The sequence below is a fragment of the Coregonus clupeaformis genome, chromosome 4 (genome assembly GCF_020615455.1).
Source record: "Coregonus clupeaformis isolate EN_2021a chromosome 4, ASM2061545v1, whole genome shotgun sequence".
Classification (NCBI taxonomy): domain Eukaryota; kingdom Metazoa; phylum Chordata; class Actinopteri; order Salmoniformes; family Salmonidae; genus Coregonus; species Coregonus clupeaformis.
The window spans coordinates 13,598,465-13,623,806 of record NC_059195.1 but is presented as its reverse complement, the minus strand read 5'-3'; the positions used below and the strand labels follow the sequence as shown (position 1 = coordinate 13,623,806).

The 25,342-nt window shown below is 42.7% G+C and overlaps 1 protein-coding gene across 1 annotated transcript; it reads right to left on the bottom strand.

Annotated features, from left to right (window-relative positions):
- Nucleotides 1-25,017, bottom strand: LOC121552993 (protocadherin-17-like). Its single transcript, XM_041866093.2, has 4 exons — nucleotides 21,475-25,017; nucleotides 20,043-20,101; nucleotides 19,702-19,874; nucleotides 1-1,292 (listed from the first exon to the last, which is right to left on the bottom strand). The coding sequence occupies exons 1-4, from the start codon at nucleotides 23,959-23,961 to the stop codon at nucleotides 682-684; spliced, it is 3,330 nt and encodes a 1,109-aa protein (XP_041722027.2). The 5' UTR covers nucleotides 23,962-25,017; the 3' UTR covers nucleotides 1-681.
- Nucleotides 25,018-25,342: the final 325 nt, after the last annotated feature.

Below are 25,342 nucleotides of genomic sequence, written 5' to 3'. Positions count from 1 at the left end.
TGTGTATACAAATTTAATAACAACAAGTACAGTAGCTTATATTCACTTGAAAGCTCAGCTTATTTGCACATAAACTGCAGAGAAGACGACAATAAAATTACAAATACATTCATAAAAAACGGTTAGATTTTTCAGGAACCTCAAATTGTTTGATGAAAAGTGACATTCCCTATTCTACCAGAGCAGAGTCGCCTTTAAACGTTCATAAGACACTTCACATTGTATTATACTTGAATGATATGTATTTCAATTGTCTGAAATATCCAAAATGATGTTTCTCATACAATATAGTAAGTGAAGACAAAAGCATATCACTGTACATAAGCAGACAGGACTCAATAGTTTAACAGGAGCAATTCGTTCAACAGCCTCACAAAATTGGAGCTTGAAATGTGCAAAACACGGACATCTAAATTGAAGGGTATACCATGAAAACACGTAATCGCATGAAAGCAATGGTTTTCTTCCCCTTCCGCTCACAGCAGTCAGAACCAAGGAAACACACTTTACTTCAAACAACAAACCACAGAATAAAAAAAGAGATAGCTAATGTCTGATGGTTTTTGGTTATACAATGCATGTCTGGAACCTTGCTGGGTCAAAACAAATTACCCCTCCATCATTCATCTGTGACCTCATCACACGGCGGCCAAATGAGAGCAAGGCTCAGACTCTGACCTTTCAGTTCCCAGACTCCCGCTGGTCCAGACTGACGTACTCCGTCCCCCCACACTCCTGGCTGATGATCCCAGATCTGATCCCAGAGCTGTGGATAAGGCTGTTGGACAGGGACTTGGGACTGAGGTCGCAGGACAGGTACGACGGCTCCTCCAGTTCTGTATGGGGCGGTGAACACTGGCCATCTGGGGGTCCGTAGGCACTGCTGTCTGAGTCCCCCTCCCCGTCCCTCCCCACCTCCTCCCTGGGCCCTTTGGTGGGGGAGTCCAGGGGTGTGTCCCCCTTGGTGGGGCTGCTGGACATGGAGGAGCACTCCTGCAGCAGGGGACTGAGGCCGCGCTGAGACTTTAAGTAGGGTTTGACGTTGGCTACTAGGATGATGCTGTCCCGCTGCTCCTTCCCGAACGTGCTGAGGGTTTTTCTGGCTGCGCTGCGGTTGAGGCTGCCATAAATCTCTGTCTCCACCATGGCCTCCATTCCCACTGGGATGAAAAGGTTGGTGCGATTATCGGCGCTGTCTGCTTGGCTTCCTACATGTAACTTTGGCATCCAGCATCTGTCAGAATGGCCCAGCGCACGACATTCATCTGTGCAGTGAACAGATCTGCCTTGTCCTAAGGAAAGAGTTACAAAGTTCTCATTAAATGACTGATGATCACTTTACAAAGTATAATTAAATATGCAAGTTAAAGAATACAATTTAATTCAGAGCCAGCTCAATCTCACAATAGAGACCCCATATGTCCTCCCACACATACTGAAATGAAAAGCATAGAAAAATGAATAAATAATTTCTAGGGAATAAGTACAACCACTCCAATTTCCAGTCTGTCAGGACCAAGATCAAGAGAATATGTGAGTTCAAAATGCATATTAAATCAAAAGGGAGAACAAAACGACAACAGTTCGATTTTGCAAAACTGCAACATAGATCCCACACATTACAATCACTGTGCTTTGAAGGCATATCCACCAAGGTAGACGAACCACAGACTACAGTCAAGTGCCCGGTGCATTTGTTTTTGTCTGCCTTTCATCTCCAGTCAGAGGAAAAAAACACATCAGTTTTACATACAGTACCAGTCAAAAGTTTGGACACACCAACTCATTCCAGGATCTTTTTATTTGTATTACTATTTTCTACATTGTAGAATAATAGTGAAGACATCAAAACTATGAAATAACACATATGGAATCATATAGTAACCAAAAAAGTTTAGATTCTTCAAAGTAGCCACCCTTTGCCTTGATGACAGCTTTGCACACTATTGGCATTCTCTCAACCAGCTTCATGAGGTAGTCACCTGGAATGCATTTCAATTAACAGGTGTGCCTTGTTCAAAGTTAATTTGTGGAATTTATTTCCTTCTTAATGCGTTTGAGCCAATCAGTTGTGTTGTGACAAGGTATAATAATAATATAATATAATATGCCATTTAGCAGACGCTTTTATCCAAAGCGACTTACAGTCATGCGTGCATACATTTTTGTGTATGGGTGGTCCCGGGGATCGAACCCACTACCTTGGCGTTACAAGCGCCGTGCTCTACCAGTTGAGCTACAGAGGTAGGGGTGGTATACAGAAGATAGCCCTATTTGGTAAAAGACCAAGTCCATATTATGGCAAGAACAGCTCAAATAAGCAAAGAGAAATGACAGACATGAAGGTCGGCCAAGAAACAAGAGCAATGGACATTAGACCGGTGGAAATCTGTCCTTTGGTCTGATGAGTCCAAATTTGAGATTTTTGGTTCCAACCGCCGTGTCTTTATAAGACGCAGAGTAGGTGAACGGATGATCTCCGCATTTGTGGTTCCCACCGTGAAGCATGGAGGAGGAGGTGTGATGGTGTGGGGGTGCTTTGCTGGTGACACTGTCTGTGATTTATTTAGAATTCAAGGCACACTTAACCAGCATGGCTACCACAGCATTCTGGAGCGATACGCCATCCCATCTGGTTTGCGCTTAGTGACACTATCATTTGTTTTTCAACAGGACAATGACCCAACACACCTCCAAGCTGTGTAAGGGCTATTTGACCAAGAAGGAGAGTGATGGAGTGCTGCATCAGATGACCTGGCCTCCACAATCACCCAACCTCAACCCAATTGGGATGGTTTGGGATGAGTTGGACCACAGAGTGAAGGAAAAGCAGCCAACAAGTGCTCAGCATATTTGGGAACTCCTTCAAGACTGTTGGAAAAGCATTCCAGGTGAAGCTGGTTGAGAGAATGCCAAGAGTGTGCAAAGCTGGCATCAAGGCAAAGGGTGGCTACTTTGAAGAATATAAAATATAAAATACATTTTGATTTGTTTAACACTTTTTTGGTTACTACATGATTCCATGTGTGCTATTTCAAAGTTTTGATGTCTTCACTATTATTCTACAATGTAGAAAATAGTAAAAATAAAGAAAACCTTTGAATGAGTAGGTGTGTCCAAACTTTTGACTGGTACTGTATATACATATAAAAAGACCACAAAAAAACTAGCCTTTGACAATGACGTAAAGAGAGAGGTCTGTGTATTGAAAAGGTTCATAGAAGCATTTGCACTTTATATTTTGGACTGAGAGAACTAAAAAGCCTGTGTTGCATTGCCTTCTCACTGTATGCTTTGAATTCAAATTAGTTCAGACAATTAAGAATTCATATAAAGGTATGAGCACCCGTTAAGATAGGCGCTAACAAGGCATTTTATGTTTATTTTGCAACACATATGGCAAGTGGTTAAATATAGGAAACTGTCATATCTCGACTCACAGTGACCGTTTATTTTCACAGGCAAAGAAGCACACCTGGCCTGAAACAATAGCTCTTCATTATCAGGATTTGTGTGTTTATGTCAAACGAGTTTCACACCCTTGCACAGATAATGCGGATGTGTCATGTCTCGCACAACACAGACCAACCATACAGATGTAGGATCTTAACTGGATCACCCTGTTGCAATGCAGGAAATGTAAAACTTGTAGTGTATTTTATGTGTAAAAAAGGATTCTGAAAGTTGTAATTTCCTATTTGAAATTTCAGACTTGATTTTCCCTTACGAAAAATATATCAACCCTTACAGAAATGGCCATTAATTATAATCAACATAATAATTCACATTTCCTGTTGCCGCAGGATTATTTTCCTGCTGTAGCAAACTGGCTCAAATGAAGATCCTACATCTGTATGTTACCTCCTTCCCTTGTTCATACAGTACTGTAGCTATTCCTAAAGACATTGGGATCTTACAAAAAATAACAAGAGTAGACTGGATGTGCCTTGCCATGTACCTGCCACAGTCAGTGTAATTTAAATATCTTAAGGCACCTTAGAGTTCGAGGACTAATCATGTTTAATGGGTCTACAATTGCAGTGGTATGCCTTGTGGATGCTTTTTAAAAGCCAGGGACACAAAGGACCCATTTAAACGGATCACATGGGTGGTGTACTATGGTTAAGTTGAAGGGAAAAACATGTTTTCCAAGAAAATAACCTGCCTGGTCATTATAAATAGAAACAGAAAAAGCCTAGCAACAGAGAACCCCAAGATGTATGCACCTGGTTTCTCCTGGAGACAATACATATTCAGAGGGGGAAGCTATTGAGAGACACACAGGTGCATACATTACCTGTATCAAAGCTGAGAGGAGACTGGAGTCTTCAATAGAGGTGAAAATACAAAAACACTACTTAATCCACTGTTGTGGCATTTTGTGTTAGGGCTTGTGGGGATACGATTCAAAGACTGCTCGGTTTCCGGTATAGTGCTCTTTGCATTAAGTCTAAACTACTGTTCCAGGCTATGATCCTGTACAAGTTGCTGGATTTCAATACTTATTTTCCTAGAGATAAAGAACATATATCTACACTTCCCACACACCAGTATGTGTGCGCTGTGACCTATAGAAAATATACATAATGCAGAAACCGTCTCTTTTCGTGCTTGGAGGATGAACTGTCTGCAAACTCAATGTAAATTCAATGTAAAACTGACAAACCCTTACAGTACACATTTAATGTGACAATTAGCTTCCCTTTTAAACTGCTGTACATTTTCTACAACCAAAGACACAACTCAGAGTACATCAGAAAAAAGCATTAACGTAAGCAATTAATATTAAATGCATTGCCCCAGTTCTTTGCATTTCTCTTATCTTAAAAATGCAGGCCTTTAAATTAATTGACATTCCAGTCAACTAAGCATCAGTGCTGTGTGTAAATTCCACTCTGCACATATGAAACATCTCTTTCAATATCTTTCCATTTGATTGGCCTTTGAACACAGGGGCAGGAGAATCAGACTCAGAAATATGTGCTCCAGAAAAGTGTGATTGAATTTATACCTCCCACAGAGAGAGCATGGTCCTGCCGTTTCCCCTAACACATTCACACACACACACACACACACACACACACACACACACACACACACACACACACACACACACACACACACACACACACACACACACACACACACACACACACACACACACACACACACACACACACACACACACACACACACACACACACACACACACACACACACACACACACACACACACATAATCCCACACTTCCCCCTGGCAACCACAACAGTGTTCCCATCGCTGTCCTCCTGAGCATGCCACAAACAAACAGCTCATAGCAATGCAAATGGAGTGGAAAGTACTGCACAGGGATCTGATGACCATAGCCATTCAATTCCAAGACACTTCTGTCTCTCACTGAGGGAAATGAGAGCCAGCCCCACTTCAGTCAAGTCCTCCATTATCTTTCCGACTGCAGACAAACTGACTTTTATGGGAGACGTGCCTCATCTTTTATATGCATCATATCACGCAGGAAAAGAGCTACATAAACCAATCATAATCCGACCAGTGGTGAAAAGGACTTGACTGGTGGAAATTGAAATTCATCAATGATTGTATGTTGCCTATTGAGCACGTCAACAAGACTTGACATAACTGGTATGAAATACTTCAATTTTTTACATGTCCATTCTAACAGTCCATTCTAACATTCCATTTAAGATTCCAGACAAGGCAACTGAGAATGTCGCCCACAGAAAAGCTGTATGAAAACATTCTGTCAGGAGCCGCCAAATGCTACCTGTCTGTTTGTATTGAAAGAGTCTGTCATGCTCTTTTGTCCCTGTCTTCCAATTCAAGCTTGCAGGAAGTTCATAATCAAATAATGAAATGATCAAATGAGACAGCCATAGAGATACACTTTACTATGCATATGAGCTCGTTTGAATGCTGAAGCCGGTAGAGGATGTTTGAACATTCTTTCCTTCAGCCAATGGACCCTTTTATCCTCTTAACTATCATCTACTTTCTACTCTGGTGTCTTCATATCATCTTGGCAGCGCAGATCAACATTTCTGCAACAGGACTCCCACGCAGAAAAAATATACATTGAAATATATTTCCTGTACTCAAAATGGATTCCAAATACATGTATGTTTTTGTCTAAATGCATGTTAAGAATTTCACATACATTTTTATGACATCACGATCACATAATGGTCGTTTTCCGTTTGAATTGAGAACTGAAGAGTCCCAGCCAAAGCTCCACGAGGGGAGGCAGGGAAAGCACTGTCAAGTAAGTTTCCGATTTTAAAATGAACACATAGCTATGCCTACGGAAATGAGTAGTTTACTCTAGCTTCGTTTTTACGTGTGCAAACTCAGCAAAGCTAGCTAGCTAGCAAGCTAACGTTAGCGCTAGCTAGATTCACTACTAGCTGCAGTGCCTTCAGACAGGATTCACACCCCATTACTTTTTCCATATTTTGTTGTGTTACAGACTGAATTTAAAATTGATTATATTGAGATTTTGTGACACTGATCTACACATAATACCCCATAATGTCAAAGTGGAATTTTGTTTGTAGAACATTTTTGAAATTAATACATAAATGTAAAGCTGATATGCCTTGAGTCAATAAGTATTGAACCCCTTTGTTATGGCAAGCCTAAATATGTTCAGGAGTACAAATGTGCTTAACAAATCGCATAATAAGTTGCATGTTCAATAATAGTGTCTAACATGATTTTTGAATAACTACCCAGTCTCTGTACCCCACATATACAACTATCTGTAAGGTCCCTCAGTCAAGTAGTGAATGTCAAGCTCATATGCAACCACAAAGACCAGGGAGGTTTTCAATGCCTCGCAAAGATTGGTAGATGTGTCAAAATAAAATAAGCAGAAGCTGAATATCACTTTAAGCATGGTGAAGTTATTAATTAAGTAACACTGCAAAAAATGTGGCAAAGAAATTAATTTTGTCCTGAATATAAAGTGTTATGTTTGGGGCAAATCCAGCAGAACACATCACTGAGTACCACACTTCATATTTTCAAGCATGGTGGTGGCTGCATCATGTTATGGGTATGCTTGTCATCAGCAAGGACTAAGGAGTTTTTTTTAGGAACAAAAGAAACGGAATACAACTATAAGCACAGGCAAAATCCTAGAGAAAAACCTAGTTCAGTCTGCTGGGAGACTGGGAGTTGAATTTACCTAAAACACAAGGCCAAATCTACACTGGAGTTGCTTACCAAGACGACATGGAATGTTCCTGAGTGTCCTAGTTACAGTTTTGACTTAAATCGGCTTGAAAATCTATGGCAAGACTTGAAAATGGCTGTCTAGCAATCATCATCAATCAACTTCACAGAGCTTGAAGAATGGGAAAATATTGTACAATCCAGCTGTGCAAAGCTCTTAGAGACTTACCCAAAAGGACACAGCTGTAATCGCCGCCAAAGGTGCTTCTACAAAGTATTGACTCAGGGGTGTGAATACTTATGTAAATGAGATATTTCTGTATTTCATTTTCAATACATTTGCTAAAATGTCTAAAAACATGTTTTCACTTTGTCATTATGGGGTGTTGTGTGTCGATGGGTGAGAAAAAAACATGCTTTTACCTCACATATGAATTGCAGTTTCACATGTTAAAAACCTTCACATGTGAAAATCGGATATGTAAAATCACATTTGCCGTTTCACATGTAAGAAACATTCACATCATTAAAATCTAACTTTCACATGTGGAATTGCAAGTTCACATGTGGTGGTGAAATTTTGTTATTCTCCTTACATGTGAAAAGGTGCTGTTAACATGTTGCAGTAGCAATGTTTCCACATATGGATATGCAAATTCTGTAATGCCATTCTGTAAAAATGTAACTTAGCCTACCTGAGTATAAATATTCAAGTGAGTATTATTTCATATTTCTGAGCCATCCATTTGGAGTGTTACTGCTGCAGACGCACGCCTCTGTTCTTCATACGTTGGTCAGTGACCGTTGGAATAAGCCCAGTGAAAACAACAGAGAAGCTAGCGCTCCGTTTCTCCTTATTTATCCTGTTTAACATGTTAAAATAAGCACTTTCAGAGTTAATCAGTTAACTTTTTGTAATTTAATGCACCATTTTTGGGGGGCACATTGTCTGAAAGCGTTCAAAATACACTGAAAACATCCAACATAAATTACAGCTCAATTTTAGCAACTCAATAAAAAATGTAATCGTTTGACAGCCCTAGTTCAAATCAAATCAAATCAAATCAAATTGTATTTGCCACATGCGCCGAATACAACAGGTGTAGACATTACAGTGAAATGCTTACTTACAAGCCCTTAACCAACAATGCATTTTTTAAAGATAAAAAAAGGGGAGGCTATATACAGGGGGGTACCGGTGCAGAGTCAATGTGCGGGGGCACCGGCTAGTCGAGGTAATTGAGGTACATGTGGGTAGAGTTAAAGTGACTATGCATAAATAATAAACAGAGTAGCAGCAGCGTAAAAGCGTAAAAGAGGGGGGTGGGGGTGGGGGTGGGGGGGGGGCAGTGCAAATAGTCCGGGTAGCAATGATTAGCTGTTCAGGAGTCTTATAGCTTGGGGGTAGAAGCTGTTGAGAAGCCTTTTGGACCAAGACTTGGCGCTCCGGTACCGCTTGCTGTGCGGTAGCAGAGAGAACAGTCTATGACTAGGGTGGCTGGAGTCTTTGACAATTTTGAGGGCCTTCCTCTGACACCGCCTGGTATACAGGTCCTGGATGGCAGGAAGCTTGGCCCCAGTGATGTACTGGACCGTACGCACTACCCTCTGTAGTGCCTTGTGGTCGGAGGCCGAGCTGTTGCCATACCAGGCGGTGATGCAACCAGTCAGGATGCTCTCGATGGTGCAGCTGTAGAACTTTTTGAGGATCTGAGGACCCATGCCAAATCTTTTCAGTCTCCTGAGGGGGAATAGGCTTTGTCGTGCCCTCTTCACAACTGTCTTGGTGTGTTTGGACCATGATAGTTCGTTGGTGATGTGGACACCAAGGAACTTGAAGCTCTCAACCTGTTCCACTACAGCCCTGTCGATGAGAATGGGGGCGTGCTCAGTCCTTTTTTTTTTCCTGTAGTCCACAATCATCTACTTTGTCTTGATCACGTTGAGGGAGAGGTTGTTAACCTGGCACCACACGGCCAGGTCTCGGACCTCCTCCCTATAGGCTGTCTCATCGTTGACGGTGATCAGGCCTACCACTGTTGTGTCATCAGCAAACTTAATGATGGTGTTGGAGTCGTGCCTGGCCATGCAGTCATGGGTGAACAGGGAGTACAGGAGGGGAATGAGCACGCACCCCTGAGGGGCCCCCGTGTTGAGGATCAGCGTGGCAGATGTGTTGTTACCTACCCTTACCACCTGGGACCGGCCCATCAGGAAGTCCAGGATCCAGTTGCAGAGGGAGGTGTTTAGTTCCAGGATCCTTAGCTTAGTGATGAGCTTTGAGGGCACTATGGTGTTGAACGCTGAGCTGTAGTCAATGAACAGCATTCTCACGTAGGTGTTCCTCTTGTCCAGGTGGGAAAGGGCAGTGTGGAGTGCAATAGAGATTGATCATCTGGGGATCTGTTGGTAGCGGTATGCAAATTGGAGTGGGTCTAGGGTTTCTGGGATAGTGGTGTTGATGTGAGCCATGACCAGCCTTTCAAAGCACTTCATGGCTACAGACGTGAGTGCTACGGGTTGGTAGTCATTTAGGCAGGTTATCTTAGTGTCCTTGGGCACAGGGACTATGGTAGTCTGCTTGAAACATGTTGGTATTACAGACTCAGTCAGGGACATGTTGAAAATGTCAGTGAAGAAACTTGCCAGTTGGTCAGCACATGCTCGGAGTACACGTCCTGGTAATCCGTCTGGCCCTGCGGCCTTGTGAATGTTGACCTGCTTAAAAGTCTTACTCACATCGGCTACGGAGAGTGTGATCACATAGTCATCCGGAACAGCTGGTGCTCTCATGCATGCTTCAGTGTTGCTTGCCTCGAAGCGAGCATAGAAGTGATTTAGGTCCTCTGGTAGGCTTGTGTCACTGGGCAGCTCGCGGCTGTGCTTCCTTTTGTAGTCTGTAATAGTTTTCAAGCCCTGCCACATCCGACGAGTGTCAGAGCCGGTGTAGTACGATTCAATCTTAGTCCTGTATTGACTCTTTGCCTGTTTGATGGTTCGTCGGAGGGCATAGCGGGATTTCTTATAAGCGTCCGGGTTAGAGTCCTGCTCCTTGAAAGCGGCAGCTCTACCCTTTAGCTCAGAGTGGATGTTGCCTGTAATCCATGGCTTCTGGTTGGGGTATGTATGTACGGTCACTGTGAGGACGACGTCATCGATGCACTTATTGATGAAGCAAGTGACTGATGTGGTGTACTCCTTAATGCTATCTGAAGAATCCTGGAACATATTCCAGTCTGTGCTAGCAAAACAGTACTGTAGCTTAGCATCTGCATCATCTGACCACTTTTTTATTAACCGAGTCACTGGTGCTTCCTGCTTTAGTTTTTGCTTATAAGCAGGAATCGGGAGGATAGAGTTATGGTCAGATTTGCCAAATGGAGGGCGAGGGAGAGCTTTGTATGCGTCTCTGTGTGTGGAGTAAAGGTGGTCTAGAGTTGTTTTTCCTCTGGTTGCACATTTAACATGCTGGTAGAAATTAGGTAGGACAGATTTAAGTTTCCCTGCATTAAAGTCCCCGGCCACTAGGAGCGCTGCCTCTGGATGAGCGTTTTCCTGTTTACTTATGGCCTTATAAAACTAATTGAGTGCAATCTTAATGCCAGCATCGGTTTGTGGTGGTAGATAGACAGCTACGAAAAATATAGATGAAAAGTATCTTGGTAAATAGTGTGGTCTACAGCTTATCATGAGATACTTTACCTCAGGCGAGCAAAACCTCGAGACTTCCTTAGTATTAGATTTTGTGCACCAGCTGTTGTTTACAAATATACACAGACCGCCACCCCTTGTCTTACCAGATTCAGCCGTTCTATCCTGCCGATGTAGCGTATATCCCGTCAGCTGTATGTTGTCCATGTCGTCATTCAGCCACGACTCGGTGAAACATAAGATATTACAGTTTTTAATGTCCCGTTGGTAGGATAACCATAATCTTAGGTCGTCCAATTTGTTCTCAAATGATTGAAAATTGGCTAATAGGATTGATGGAAGAGGCAGTTTACTCGCTCGCCGTCGGATCCTTACAAGGCACCCCGACCTACGTCCACGATATCTCCGTCTCTTTCTCATGCGAATGACGGGGATTTGGGCCTTGTCGGGTGTCTGTAGGATATCCTTCGCGTCAGGCTCGTTGAAGAAAAAATCTTAGTCCAATACGAGGTGAGTAATGTTTGTCCTGATATCCAGAAGCTCTTTTTGGTCATAAGAGACGGTGGCAGAAACATTATGTACAGAATAAATTACAAATAACGCGAAAAAACACACATAATAGTACAATTGGTTAGAGGGCTGTAAAACGGCAGCCATCTTCTCCGGCGCCACATGTCAGTTGACATTAAAGTGTGAAAATACACATGTGAAAGTGTAACGAACATGAGTCGGTCATGGTTGCTCATCGTCAAGTGATGAGGTAGCCCCGCTTGCGACTCAAAATACGTTGTGTGAGACCAAGGTTGTAATCCCGCCAGTTACAAAAGCACACATTTGAAACTTATAATATCACGTGAAATGTTGGGAAACCATGTGTCTGAGTCAAGTGAAAAAAATGACATGTGAAAAATCCATGTGAAACTTCACACGTGTCCGAAAACCATGTGTCTGTTTTTCCCACGTGACATTTTTCAAGTGATTTGTTCACACTTGTGTTCACAAATTTTTTTCTGAAAACCACGTTTTTTCACATTCTTTTTACATGTGATTTTATTGTGTGATTTTGTTTGTAAGAGTAGACACAAATTAGGAGTATTATGGTCTAGCTAGCTAGGTAAAAATAGCAAATTGTAAATACTGTAGCGGAAAACTAAATTGGCTAAGTTGGCTAACCAACTGTTCCTAGCTATATCTTCCAATGATTGATCCCTAACATGACTGTGTATGCCGATTAGCCAGCTAGCTAGCTACTTCAATAACTCTTCAAATGTGTCTGCCTTATTTTGTTTCCATTAGCTGAATGGAGAGAATGTGCTGCCCTGAAGACATGATCATTTAAATTAAAGCAGTGCAAGTGTGTGCGCGTCAATGCTAGGTAAGAATTGTATTTTGGACTAAATGTACAAGCTGCAAATCTGCAGAACCATGCAGAACCATACAGCCACTTTTAATTCTGCTGATCAATTAATAGACCACCCTAATTACTAATGAACCTGTCCACAGCAACACTGATTATCCAAACTGATAGTGCCTGATATCCTAAAGATAGCAGCATCATTTTTTTACGTAAGATTTAACTTTTGCTAACTAAGGTGTTTAATAAACAGTCAAGCAATGTATATTTATTTCAAATTTGATTCACCATTTCTCTTTTCTTCAGAGGTGAAGATACAGCGCTATGAAAAAGTATTTGCCCCCTTTCTAATTTTCTCTACTTTTGCATATTTGTGATACTGAATGTTATCAGATCTTCAACCAAAACCTAATATTAGATAAAGGGAACATAAGTGAACAAATAACACAACAATTACATATTTATTTCATTTATTTCATAAACAAAGTTATGCAACACCCAATTCCCCTGTGTGAAAAAGTAATTGCCCCCTTACACTCAATAACTGGTTTGGCCCACTCTTCCATGCAGAACTGCTTTAACTCAGTGACGTGTGGGTTTTCGCCAGGCATAATGGGACCCATCTCGTCCAAAAAGTTGACTCAAGTTTGCCAAAAAGCACCTGGATGATCATCAAGACTCTTGGAAGAACGTTCTATGGACAGATGATTCAAAAGTATAACTTTTTGGACGACATGGTTCCAGTAATGCCTGCCGAAAACCAAACTCTACATTCCACAGTAAGAACATCATACCAAAGGTCAAGCATGGTGGTGGTGGTGTGATGGTTTGGGGATGCTTTGCTGTCTCAGGACCTGGACGACTTGCATTAATAGAAGGAACCATGAATTCTGCTCTGTATCAGAGAATTCTACAGGAGAATGTCAGACCATCCGTCTGTGAGCTGAAGCTGAAGCGCAGCTGGGTCATGCAGCAAGACAATGATCCAAAACACACAATCAAGTCTACATGAAAATTGCTCAAAAGCAACAAATTGGAATTTTTTGAATGTCCTAGTCAAAGTCCAGACCTAATCCGAGCAGTTCATGCTTGAAAACCCACACGTCACTGAGTTAAAGCAGTTCTGAATGGAAGAGTGGGCCAAAATTCCTCCACAGCGACGTGAGAGACTGATCAACAACTACAGGACGCATTTGGTTGGAGTCATTGCAGCTAAAGGTGGCACAACCAGTTATTGAGTGTAAGGGGGCAATTACTTTTTTACACAGGGGAATTGGGTGTTGCATAACTTTGTTTATGAAATAAATGAAATAAATATGTAATTGTTGTGTTATTTGTTCACTTATGTTCCCTTGATCTAATATTAGGTTTTGGTTGAAGATCTGATAACATTCAGTATCACAAATATGCAAAAGTAGAGAACATTAGAAAGGGGGCAAATACTTTTTCATAGCACTGTATTTAGAGCTGCATGACTTTGTAAGCTTTGACTGTCATGTTTCTAACTAATTACTAATCTTCAAATGTGTCTGTTCCATTTTGTTTCCATAGGTCATGAACAGTCAAAATCATGTTTTCATGAAATTGGATGATATTTGAAGGAAACCAGATCAAAGTATGATGACCAAAGTATGAAATATGACTGTTGCTTCTACATTGATAAAGTTTGATCATAAAGTTACTGGTCCCCTCCCCCATGTCAAACACTTGAATTCATTATTAAGGGGACAAGGTGACATCACCTTAACTCTCATTTTAATACATCAATGGTAACATGATATTCTCATACCTAGTACCGCCTTGTAACCAACATCGGAGAAGGCGAGTTTGCAGAGGGGCGTGGCTTATATAGCTAGATAGCTACTCTACTGGTGCCAATATTTGACTGTGGGGTGTAAGCAAATATAATTAAAAGTTTACCCTATTCATGTCTGGTGTTAGCTAGTTACTGGCTAGCTAGGTCTTCAGCTAGCATGGAACAAAAGGGGGGGAAGGGTAGTTCAAAACTCAGACGCAGTTGTCAAGTCAACACATCCGTCATTGCTGCTGTGAACTGCATCACAAGAGACCTGCCAAATGGGGGATGTTTTAGCGACACCCCTCGTGACAGCGAAGATAAAAAAAAAATGTTTAAAAGTTCATTTCCTGCAATTCTACACATTTTGCCATAGGGTGGAGAGAAATGTTTGCCGTTTTTCATATGATAGCTGATGATCAATGGGCCCCACCCCGGTTTGTAATTAGACAATGCTTACTACAAGTTTAGATAGCCTGCTGCTAGACTAATTTACCAATCTAAAAATGTTTTGCTGACATGGGCTAATTGATTGACTGCTGTTGCACAACCAAATTTTGAGATTGCACCTTGTTTATTATATTATTCCAGGGATGGGCCGCCAGTTGCCCATCCCTGGTCTACATCATGACATTATTATGGACTAAAGAGCGAGATTATTTGTATTTGTCAAACGGCAGCCAAGCATCAATGATCATGTCACCAGAATAAGACCCTTAATATTTATTGGAAAGGAGCATCAAGATCATCACCTTGCACTTTCACCACCCTGTGAAGTTCATCATAATTTTTCTGTAGCCTAATAAACTGCATGCTTTCCTGACGAGTCGTAGTGGGAGGACCACACAACATGTCATCACGTGACGCCACGTTTACTTCCATATGATGGTTATCATATCAATATTTACGCATAAAAGCATTTCCACCAACATTTCTCATATAATTCATTTTACCGACACAAAATTATCCCACCTTGTATTTTGTTTTGTCGACATTTGGAAAGTTTACTGAAAAATGTTCTGTTTCCATCAGGCATGTCATTATATTTTTTATCCAACATGTACTTTACTCACATAAAAATGTTGAATGGAAACCTGGTTAGTGATACAATTTGAGTTGCTTTGTGCATCACCACATTTGCTTGAGATGATTTTACTGCAACACTGTTCACTGCATCCAAGTTGCTTGACATACAGTCGGGAGAACAAGTATTTGATACACTGCCGATTTTGCAGGTTTTCCTACTTACAAAGCATGTAGAGGTCTGTAATGTTTATCATAGGTACACTTCAACTGTGAGAGACAGAATCTAAAATAAAAATCCAGAAAATCACATTGTATGATTTTTAAGTAATTAATTTGCATTTTATTGCATGACATAAGTATTTGATACATCAGAAAAGCAGTACTTAATATTTGGTACAGAAACCTTTGTTTGCAATTACAGAGATCATACGTTTCCTGTAGGTCTTGACCAGGTTTGCACACACAGCAGCAGGGATTTTGGCCCACTCCTCCATACAGACCTTCTCCAGATCCTTCAGGTTTCGGGGCTGTCGCTGGGCAATACAGACTTTCAGCTCCCTCCAAAGATGTTCTATTGGGTTCAGGTCTGGAGATTGGCTAGGCCACTCCAGGACCTTGAGATGCTTCTTACTCCTTAGTTGCCCTGGCTTTGTGTTTCGGGTCGTTGTCATGCTGGAAGACCCAGCCATGACCCATCTTCAATGCTCTTACTGAGGGAAGGAGGTTGTTGGCCAAGATCTCGCAATACATGGCCCCATCCATCCTCGTCCTGTCCCCTTTGCAGAAAAGCATCCCCAAAGAATGATGTTTCCACCTCCATGCTTCACGGTTGGGATGGTGTTCTTGGGGTTGTACTCACCCTATTTTTGTCTCATCAGACCACATGACCTTCTCCCATTCCTCCTCTGGATCATCCAGATGGTCATTGGCAAACTTCAGACGGGCCTGGACATGCGCTGGCTTGAGCAGGGGGACCTTGCGTGCGCTGCAGGATTTGAATCCATGACGGCGTAGTGTGTTACTAATGGTTTTCTTTGAGACTGTGGTCCCAGCACTCTTCAGGTCATTGACCAGGTCCTGCCGTGTAGTTCTGGGCTGATCCCTCACCTTCCTCATGATCATTGATGCCCCACGAGGTGAGATCTTGCATGGAGCCCCAGACCGAGGGTGATTGACCGTCATCTTGAACTTCTTCCATTTTCTAATAATTGCGCCAACAGTTGTTGCCTTCTCAACAAGCTGCTTGCCTATTGTCCTGTAGCCCATCCCAGCCTTGTGCAGGTCTACAATTTTATCCCTGATGTCCTTACACAGCTCTCTGGTCTTGGTCATTGTGGAGAGGTTGGAGTCTGTTTGATTGAGTGTGTGGACAGGTGTCTTTTATACAGGTAACGAGTTCAAACAGGTGCAGTTAATACAGGTAATGAGTAGAGAACAGGAGGGCTTCTTAAAGAAAAACTAACAGGTCTGTGAGAGCCGGAATTCTTACTGGTTGGTAGGTGATCAAATACTTATGTCAAGCAATAAAATGCAAATTAATTTCTTAAAAATCATACAATGTGATTTTCTGGATTTTTGTTTTAGATTGCGTCTCTCACAGTTGAAGTGTACCTATGATAAAAATTACAGACCTCTACATGCTTTGTAAGTAGGAAAACCTGCTAAATCGGCAGTGTATCAAATACTTGTTCTCCCCACTGTAGGTGTTTCAAAGAGTTATCAGTCAAGGTAAGCTCATGAATATAAACTCCCCACCCACTCAGCCTGTCTTTTAACATTTCCTGGTAGTTAGCCATGAGAGAAAAAGTACTTTTCAGAATGACTGTTCAGGACCTTTAATGGAAGAATCTACTGTGCAGCCCGGAAGATCATAAAGTAAGTGTACGCAGAGATTAATAAGGCTTGGATTTGTGAGTCAATGCTAAGAATGTTGTCCAAGGGAATGGACTAGAAAAATCTGGAAGAAAAATGTTAGACATGCTGCAATCCTTTTTCAAACCAATGCACATCATTTTGAATTCTAAATGGCTGATCTGCAATTAATACACCCCCCTAATTCCCCTGTCCACAGCAACATCGATGGTACAAACTGATGGTGCCTGCCTGATGTCTTAATGATAGCAGCGTCATTTTTGAAGGTAAGATTGAACTTAAGTTGAATATGTGTTCAATAAACGCTCAAGCAATCTACATTATTTCCCAATTTGATTCAACATTTCCTTTCTCTTTACAGAAACACTACATGACCAAAAGTATGTGGACACCTGCTCGTCGAACAGCTCATTCCAAAGTCATGGGCATTAATATGGAGTTGTTCCCCCCTTTGCTGCTATAACAGCCTCCACTCTTCTGGGAAGGCTTTCCACTAGATGTTGGAACATTGCTGTGGGGACTTGCTTCCATTCAGCCACAAGAGCATTAGTGAAGTCGGGCAGTGATGTTGGGCGATTAGGCCTGGCTCGCAGTCGGTGTTCGTTCCAATTCATCCAAAGGTGTTCGATGGGGTTGAGGTCAGGGCTCTGTGCAGGCCAGTCAAGTTCTTCCACACTGATCTCGACAAACCATTTCTGTATGGACCTCACTTTGTGCACGGGGGCATTGTCCTGCTGAAACAGGAAAGGGCATTCCCCAAACTGTTGCCACAAATTTGGAAGCACAGAATCATCTAGAATGTCATTGTATGCTGTAGCATTAAGATTTCCCTTCACTGGGACTAAGGGGCATAGCCCAAACCATAAAAAACAGCCCCAGACCATTATTCCTCCTCCACCATTGGGGCAGGTAATGTTCTCCTGGCATCCGCCAAACCCAGATTCGTCCGTCAGACTGCATAGATGGTGACGCATGATTCATCACTCCAGAGAACGCGTTTCCACTGCTCCAGAGTCCAATGGTGGCGAGCTTTACACCACTCCAGCCGACGCTTGGCATTGCGCATGGTGAACTTAGGCTTGTGAGCGGCTGCTCGGCCATGGAAACCCAGTTCATGAAGCTCCCGATGAACAGTAGTTGTGCTGATGTTGCTTCCAGAGGCAGTTTGGAACTCGTAGTGAGTGTTGCAACCGAGGACAGACAATTTTTACGTGCTACGCGCTACTCGGTGGTCCCGTTCTGTGAGCTTGTGTGGCCTACCACTTTGCGGCTGAGCCGTTGTTGCTCCTAGACGTTTCCACTTCACAATAACAGCACTTACAGTTGACCGGGGCATCTCTAGCAGGATAGAAATTTGACGAACTGACTTGTTGGAAAGGTGGCATCCTATGGCGGTGCCACGTTGAAAGTCACTGAGTTCTTCAGTAAGGCCATTCTACTGCCAATGTTTGTCTATTGAGATTGCATGGCTGTGTGCTCGATTTTATACACCTGTCAGCAACTGGTGTGGCTGTAATAGCTGAATCCACTAATTTGAAGGGGTGTCCACATACTTTTGTATATATAGTGTATGCAATCAGATGAAACACCCCACCAAAGCAATCAACAACCCAGATTCTGTTCCAGAATTGTTTTCAATCAAATATTTACAGATTTCTTAATGCAGAGTTTATTTAATGTGACATTGAAAAATATAAATGTCAAATATATATTTTAGATGCATTTCCAGAATACAAAGAATTGGCCAAATCATATATTTTCCAAAAATATATTTAATGCATTTTAAATACATTTTCAGATGCATTTTAAATACAATTTGCAATGTATGTCAAGATGTATTTAAATGTATTTAAAATGTATATATGATTTGGCCAATTCTTTATATTTTCAAATGTATCCTGAAAATGCATTAAAAAATATATTTAAAGAGATACTTCAGGATTTTGGCAATGAAGCCCTTTATCTAGTCAGATGAACTTGTGGATAACATTTTTATGTCTCTGCGGGCAGTTTGAAGGAAGTTGCTAACTAGCGTTAGCGCAATTGCTAACTAGCGGTAGCGCAATGACTGGAAGTCTATGGTAACGGCTAGAATGCTAGTACATTGGCTCGTAAAACTACCTCTAACTTCCTTCATACTGGATGCAGAGATAACAATAGTATCCATGAGTTCATCTGACTCTGAGGAAGTAGATAACATCCCATCAAGCTGCCTCATAGAGCTAAGATTTAATTACTGCTGCGTAGGTCCTGTGTAGCTCAGATGGTAGATCGTGCTGGTCCCGTGTGGCTCAGTTGGTAGAGCATGGTGCTTGCAACGCAAGGGTTGTGGTTTCAATTCCCACGCGGGACCAGTATGAAAATGTATGCACTCACTACTGTAAGTCTGCTAAATCAGGGTTTCCCAAACTTAGTCTTGGGGCCCCATCTGGGTGCACTCAACGTCAAGCTTTGATTATTTGAATCAGCTGTGTAGTGCTAGGGCAAAAACTAAAACGTGCACACGGGGGGCCCCCAGGACCGACTGGGAAACCCTGTGCTAAATGACTAAATTGTAATTGCATAGAATTCATACAGCTGAAATCTTGTTTAAGTATTATGATTTCAGTAATCTCTTTGAGGTGTACACTGTACTATCTTTATTTACTTTAGCTTTACCCTGAGGGTGGTACTGTAGGATTGGGGATAGACAGACTGTGTACATGTGTTTGTAGTGCATTTTGGCTTGGTGCGGTGATTGGGAAAACAAGGGTCTGATACAAGGGTCCGTTAAGCATCTTCAAGATGTCAGACAGAACGAGAGCTTCCACTCACCCTGCTCGAGAGGCTGGCCATTAACTGCTGTGGCTTTCATCTTGAGGGCCTCCCTGGCAGAAGTGTCGCAGTGGGAGCCTTTATTAGTATCCTGGTCACTATCAGCCTGGTCACTATCACCATGGCCACTGTCTCGGAGGCTCGCTTGCTCTGCATCCTTAAATGTTGAGCTGCTGCAGGATGAGGAGACAGAAAAAAAAAACATAACTCACTGGTGGTGGTGTCTGTCTGTCTTTCCTGTGATCGCCCTCGCGCCCTATTTGACATGCATGGTCTGATGGCTTGATATTGACTAGAATGTAAATGGCGGTCGTCAGGTAGTTATCATTTAGCGGCCTTACCTTTGAGCAAATGGCTGGCTGTTGGCCGCATAATTGGGCTCCGAGGGAAAATTATCCGTCTGAGAATAGAAGAGAGATAATTATTTGTGTATTGTGCGCCAGAATTGTTTTCCTGTGTGCAACAGTATATCTGAGCAACATGACATATTCAAAGGACACCTCCATTAAGTATGGCTTGGCCTGCATTCCGATCTGTTCATTTGAATCATTTAGGAACACATTGAATCCTTGTTGCTACATCCATTTTTTTTTGTTGCTCTGTATGAATTTGAGAGTGGTTACATTTCTCAATGGTCCATACCTCAGCTTTTTATCAAAACAGAGGCGGGGTATCCGCTTTGTTATTGTTTAAATTAAGGACTCTAGCTTTAATAAAGCATATTCCAGTGTGAGAGAGCAGCTGCTATCAGTGGCACCCTGATAAGAACAAATCTCCTTTATGTCCATATGTGCCTGTTTGGCGAGGGAGAGAGAAGTAATGCATCAGCCACTGTCATCTGCATCCTTGTTTTTTCTCATCTTGAGAATAATGTGTTTGTTTTGATCACACCCACATGCCCTAGCAACTGGTGACAGCGCCAGCTCTTGTCATCAGTGTTATCATCTCCAAATGAGACTGTCTCGGAGACTGTCCTAGATATTTACATAATTTACAACTGAAAAGACTGCTGTGCTAAATAAAATTACATGCACTCCCTGTCAATTTAATATGCTGGCTTGCATAAGCAGCCCTGTCATCTTTTACAAGGCAGGGCTGGACCCTATTAATGGCCTTATCTTGCCAACATTGGATTTGGATTTGTGGAACTGGCCCATGTTTGTGGAGGGCAAGAGATGGGATTCTAAGGTTATGCTGTGTGCATCTAGCTGTCTGGCACACAATATTTCACTAATGTGATCAGACAAGCTGTTCAAACACCTGGCCAATCCCAGACTTCAGGCAAGGTTTTGTTTTCACTCTTGTGGCAGGCGGATCTGGCAGTGGCAGCATAACAGTGCAGTCCAAGACCCACATGGTTTGCATATCTAACAGAAATGGTTTTCTGATTATTTAGACCACCTGTAAGGTGCTGCTAGAAGTGATTCATAATGGGCCAATTTCAAAATGGTTAGGATCTCTGTGGAGGAAATGTAGATCACAAACAGTCTATTCTAGCACAGTAACAACCGGTATCAAAATACAGTATCTTTTCAGATATTATTTCTTCAATATGCTTGTGATGTATCATGCTGCATTTTTTGTCCTTCAATTTGCAACATCATAGGGCGCCAGACAGGGAATACAAACGATAACAAGGATGTCTGATTGCATGGTGCCTGAGTATTGATTTGAACAATTACCTCTCTTGTGGCAGATTTGTATAGAATACCATGAAAGAATGAGGAAGAATAAAAGGCTGAATAAATACAGTACAATGATACTGTTTCTTACCTGTATGACTGACATTCTATTCATAGTAGTCTCTGTGGTAAGCCCCGCGAAGCTTGAGTGACATCCAGCCCGAGGCGCCGTCAGGCTGTTGGAGGTGGTTTTGAGGTACATGACCTCTGACCTGGGCAGCGTGAGAGGCAGCGGGCTGGTCGTCTGGTAGTCGAAACAGATAGGCGAGGTGATGAGAGACGGGCTGCTCACCACGTTCATCCTGCTCACAGAGTCCCTCTCCTCCATCTCGCTCTGCACCAGCATGATTTCGTTCTTGTTGATCCTTTTCTTCTTGCCCTTCCCCACCGGGGGATTGGAGTTGGAGTACTCAGCCATGCGGCACTTATAATTCCCAGCCTCCTTATCTTGATGCTTGGACTTAACAGCGATGGCAGTCATGACAGCCAGCAGCATGACAGAGATGATGCAGAGGGTGACGATGAGGGGCAGGGACAAGTCCCAGTGCTGCTGCTCCCCGCTAGCCCTGGACTCCCCTCCTGCCATGGCTCCTGTGTTGGCCTTAATGATCAGCTTAGCCACAGCAGAAAGCGGGGGCTTGCCGTGATCGGTTACCTTCACTACCAGCTCTACAGCTGAGGCCACGTCCTCCCACACAGCATGGGCAGTCCTGACCTCACCGGCCACAGGGTCCATCTCAAACAGGTGCTCCTCGTTACCCTCTGAGATCTCGTAGGTCAGTCGACCGCTCTCACCGTAGTCGTGGTCGACCGCTCTTACGGTGGTCACTATGTACCCCAGGCCTACATTTCTAGGGACCATGATTTCCGCAGTGTCATTTATCAGGAGGGGTAATACAATAAATGGTAGATTGTCATTGACGTCAAGCACACCGACCCTGACTGTGGCACTGCTCTCCATATGAGGAGACCCTGCATCTTTAGCTTGAACATTGAACTCAAAGAACTTAGTTTGTTCGTAGTTGAAAGACCTTGAGGCGTATATGGCTCCGTTGGTAGGATTGACAGACACGTAGGTGTAAACTGACACGTCTCCGATGTGCGATGGCAAAATGGAGTAAGACACAGTTCCATTCCGACCTATATCTGGATCATGAGCCAGAACTGAGCCTAAGTACTCCCCTGGTATGTTGTTCTCAGGCACCTGGAGCATATAGATTGTCTTGGTGAAACGTGGTGCATTATCATTCTCATCTAAGATTTTCACTGTGAACGATTTGGTGTAATTCAAGGAGGGTATTCCGTTGTCTCTGGCCACTATTGTCACATTATATTCGTCTTTCAGTTCCCTGTCTAGAGGTCTGTCTGTGAGCAGAGTGTAAAAATTGTCATTGTTTTCCTGCAGCCTGAATGGTACATTGCCAAGCACCCTACATTGGAGCTGGCCATTTCTCCCAGAATCTTTATCAGTGACTCTCACCAGGGCGATGACAGATTCTGGAGGCGCTGCCTCACTGATAGCTCCCTGGCGGACTGAAACAAAACTTATGACAGGCCAATTATCATTCTTGTCAAGCACTTTGACTGAAATCTTACAATGGCCAGGGATGGGGTTAGGCCCCAGGTCCTTGGCCTGCACGTCAAATTCAATGGTCGGATTCTCTTCATAGTCAATTTCTCCCTGAATCTTTATGACACCTGTGTTGGGGTCAATAGAAAACAACTCCTGGACTCTATCAGATGCATATCCACTGAAAGAATAGACTACCTGTCCATTGCTGCCCTCATCTTGGTCTGTTGCATTCAGATCTATCAGCATTTTCCCAGGTGGTGAGTTTTCAGGGAGCTCCAGCACATAGGCGGGTTTGTCAAATACGGGGCTATTATCATTTGAATCAGTAACTCTCACATTGATTTGCATGGACCCTGATCTTGGATTCTCCCCTCCATCAATGGCTGTCAAAAGGAGGGTGTGATGGGACTGATCCTCCCTATCTAGAGGTCGCTGAACCACCAATTCAGGATAGATGGTTCCCTCGCCCCTCAATTTCAAGTCCAAAGAAAATGTATTGTAATCATCTCTGGTGACCTGATAACTCTTTACTCCGTTTCCCCCAGAATCTGAGTCATGCGCAATTGTTAGAGGGAAACGTGTCCCAGCAGCTGCATTCTCTGAAATATCAATATTGATGTGATCTGAGGGAAAACTGGGAGAGTTGTCGTTTATATCCACTACATCAATCTTGATCATGCATATTTCCTTGTCGTTGGCAAACACTTCCATGGAGAGCTGACACTTGGGGTTGCGTCTGCACAATGTCTCCCTGTCGATTCGCTGTTTGGTAAAAAGCAGCCCACTCTCCGGATCCACATCAATGAGATGTGGAGCAGAATTCTCCAGAACTCTAAAGTTAGATTTCCCCCCTCTCTCCACCGGTCCAAATCCGGCATCCTTAGCAATGTTTCCGATAACAGTTCCAGGTCCCTGCTCCTCTGGAACGGAATAATTGAGATTTGTCAGTGTCCGGGCTTTAGCCCAAAAGAGAAGGAAAAAGATGACAGGAAGACGCATATCCATTTACTGTGTAGGATGCGCGTGCTTAAAAATTCCCTTTTTAACTTCCAACCTGTTGATTTGTTCAGCGAACACACTACGACTAAAATCACACGAGACAGGTAGTTTTGTATCTAACACAACGGAGAGGTTATTACATCGATTTCTTGATATATTTTCTCTCTTTCCGCTGTCCTTTTAACCTCCACATGCCGTACAGCTATGATTAACTCTTTCTGTAAACAAAGATGAACGCCTAAAGACATATCACGCATTAACGCAACACAACATTTAACATGTGGCAGACGTGATTCGCTGGTGCGGTGAATAAAATATATTCAGTGATTTTAAAGCGTTTATGATTTCCCCTGTTGTTACAAGGTTACAAACGTTTGTACATCGCTCTATGCTGAAGGTTAGGCAGTAGAAAAGCGCAATGCCCTTATAGCCTACCTACAGCAAAATACTGAGATAGTCATTCATTTAACCATTCATTTTCCAGCATAGTCAGCTACCATCTACACAGTATACTTTTTCTGAGAGCTACACACTGTTGCATACAGGTTATGTACACATGAACCAACCCATAAAGTAAAGCAGATGCACCAAATAAATACGCTCATTCGGGACCAAGTCTTACATTTTCCTTTCATTTACGAACATCTGGAGAACGATAAGGACTTTTGCCCGATAATTGTCCTATAATCAGTCCAGTAATCCGGTAATCCAGTCCAGTTGGACCTTGTGCCCTTGCATTCTGCATTGATTCGGGGTAAGAACATAAAAAATGCTCCTTTAGAGGTTAAACAAATCCAAGAAGTCAGGTGCACAACGTTGTAGATTTTTCGATATGGTCGCAAATAAATTCGGTGTTCAATTATCCGGTCACGGAAAAAAAAAGCTCTCTTGGCATTGATATCTGGTTACCACTAGAATCCTCCCGACGCCCTACACACTGACTCCAGTTTATATCTTGGTGCATTTAACATTGTTTCTGATCGTCTTCCAACCAATGAGTGAAACTGTGACAGATCCTGCCTTGGGGGTTTTCTCCAATAGGTCTGGCAAGTTCGCATTGAACGAGGGCTGTTCCGCTGGTACGTGATTCAGTTACTGATGTGAGCGCACAGAGCAGAGAGAGAGAGCTGCAGATGAAAACGTGCTTGTGGATTTTGTTCCTAATAGGCTACATTTCGATGTGCAGTAGGCCTAGAGATAGTGTGTGGATCATAAAAATGTGGGGATGGGAATTAATATAGAAAAACTGTGAGGGTTTGGGTAAAGTGGTGACAATACTATAAAGCTTTGGTTAAAGGTGGTCAGTCCTGTTGAGACAGAAAGGCTGGTCATGCCAGGGGCTGGTACTAGGCTACTAGGCTAGGCAATCATAACAACAGACCTTTGT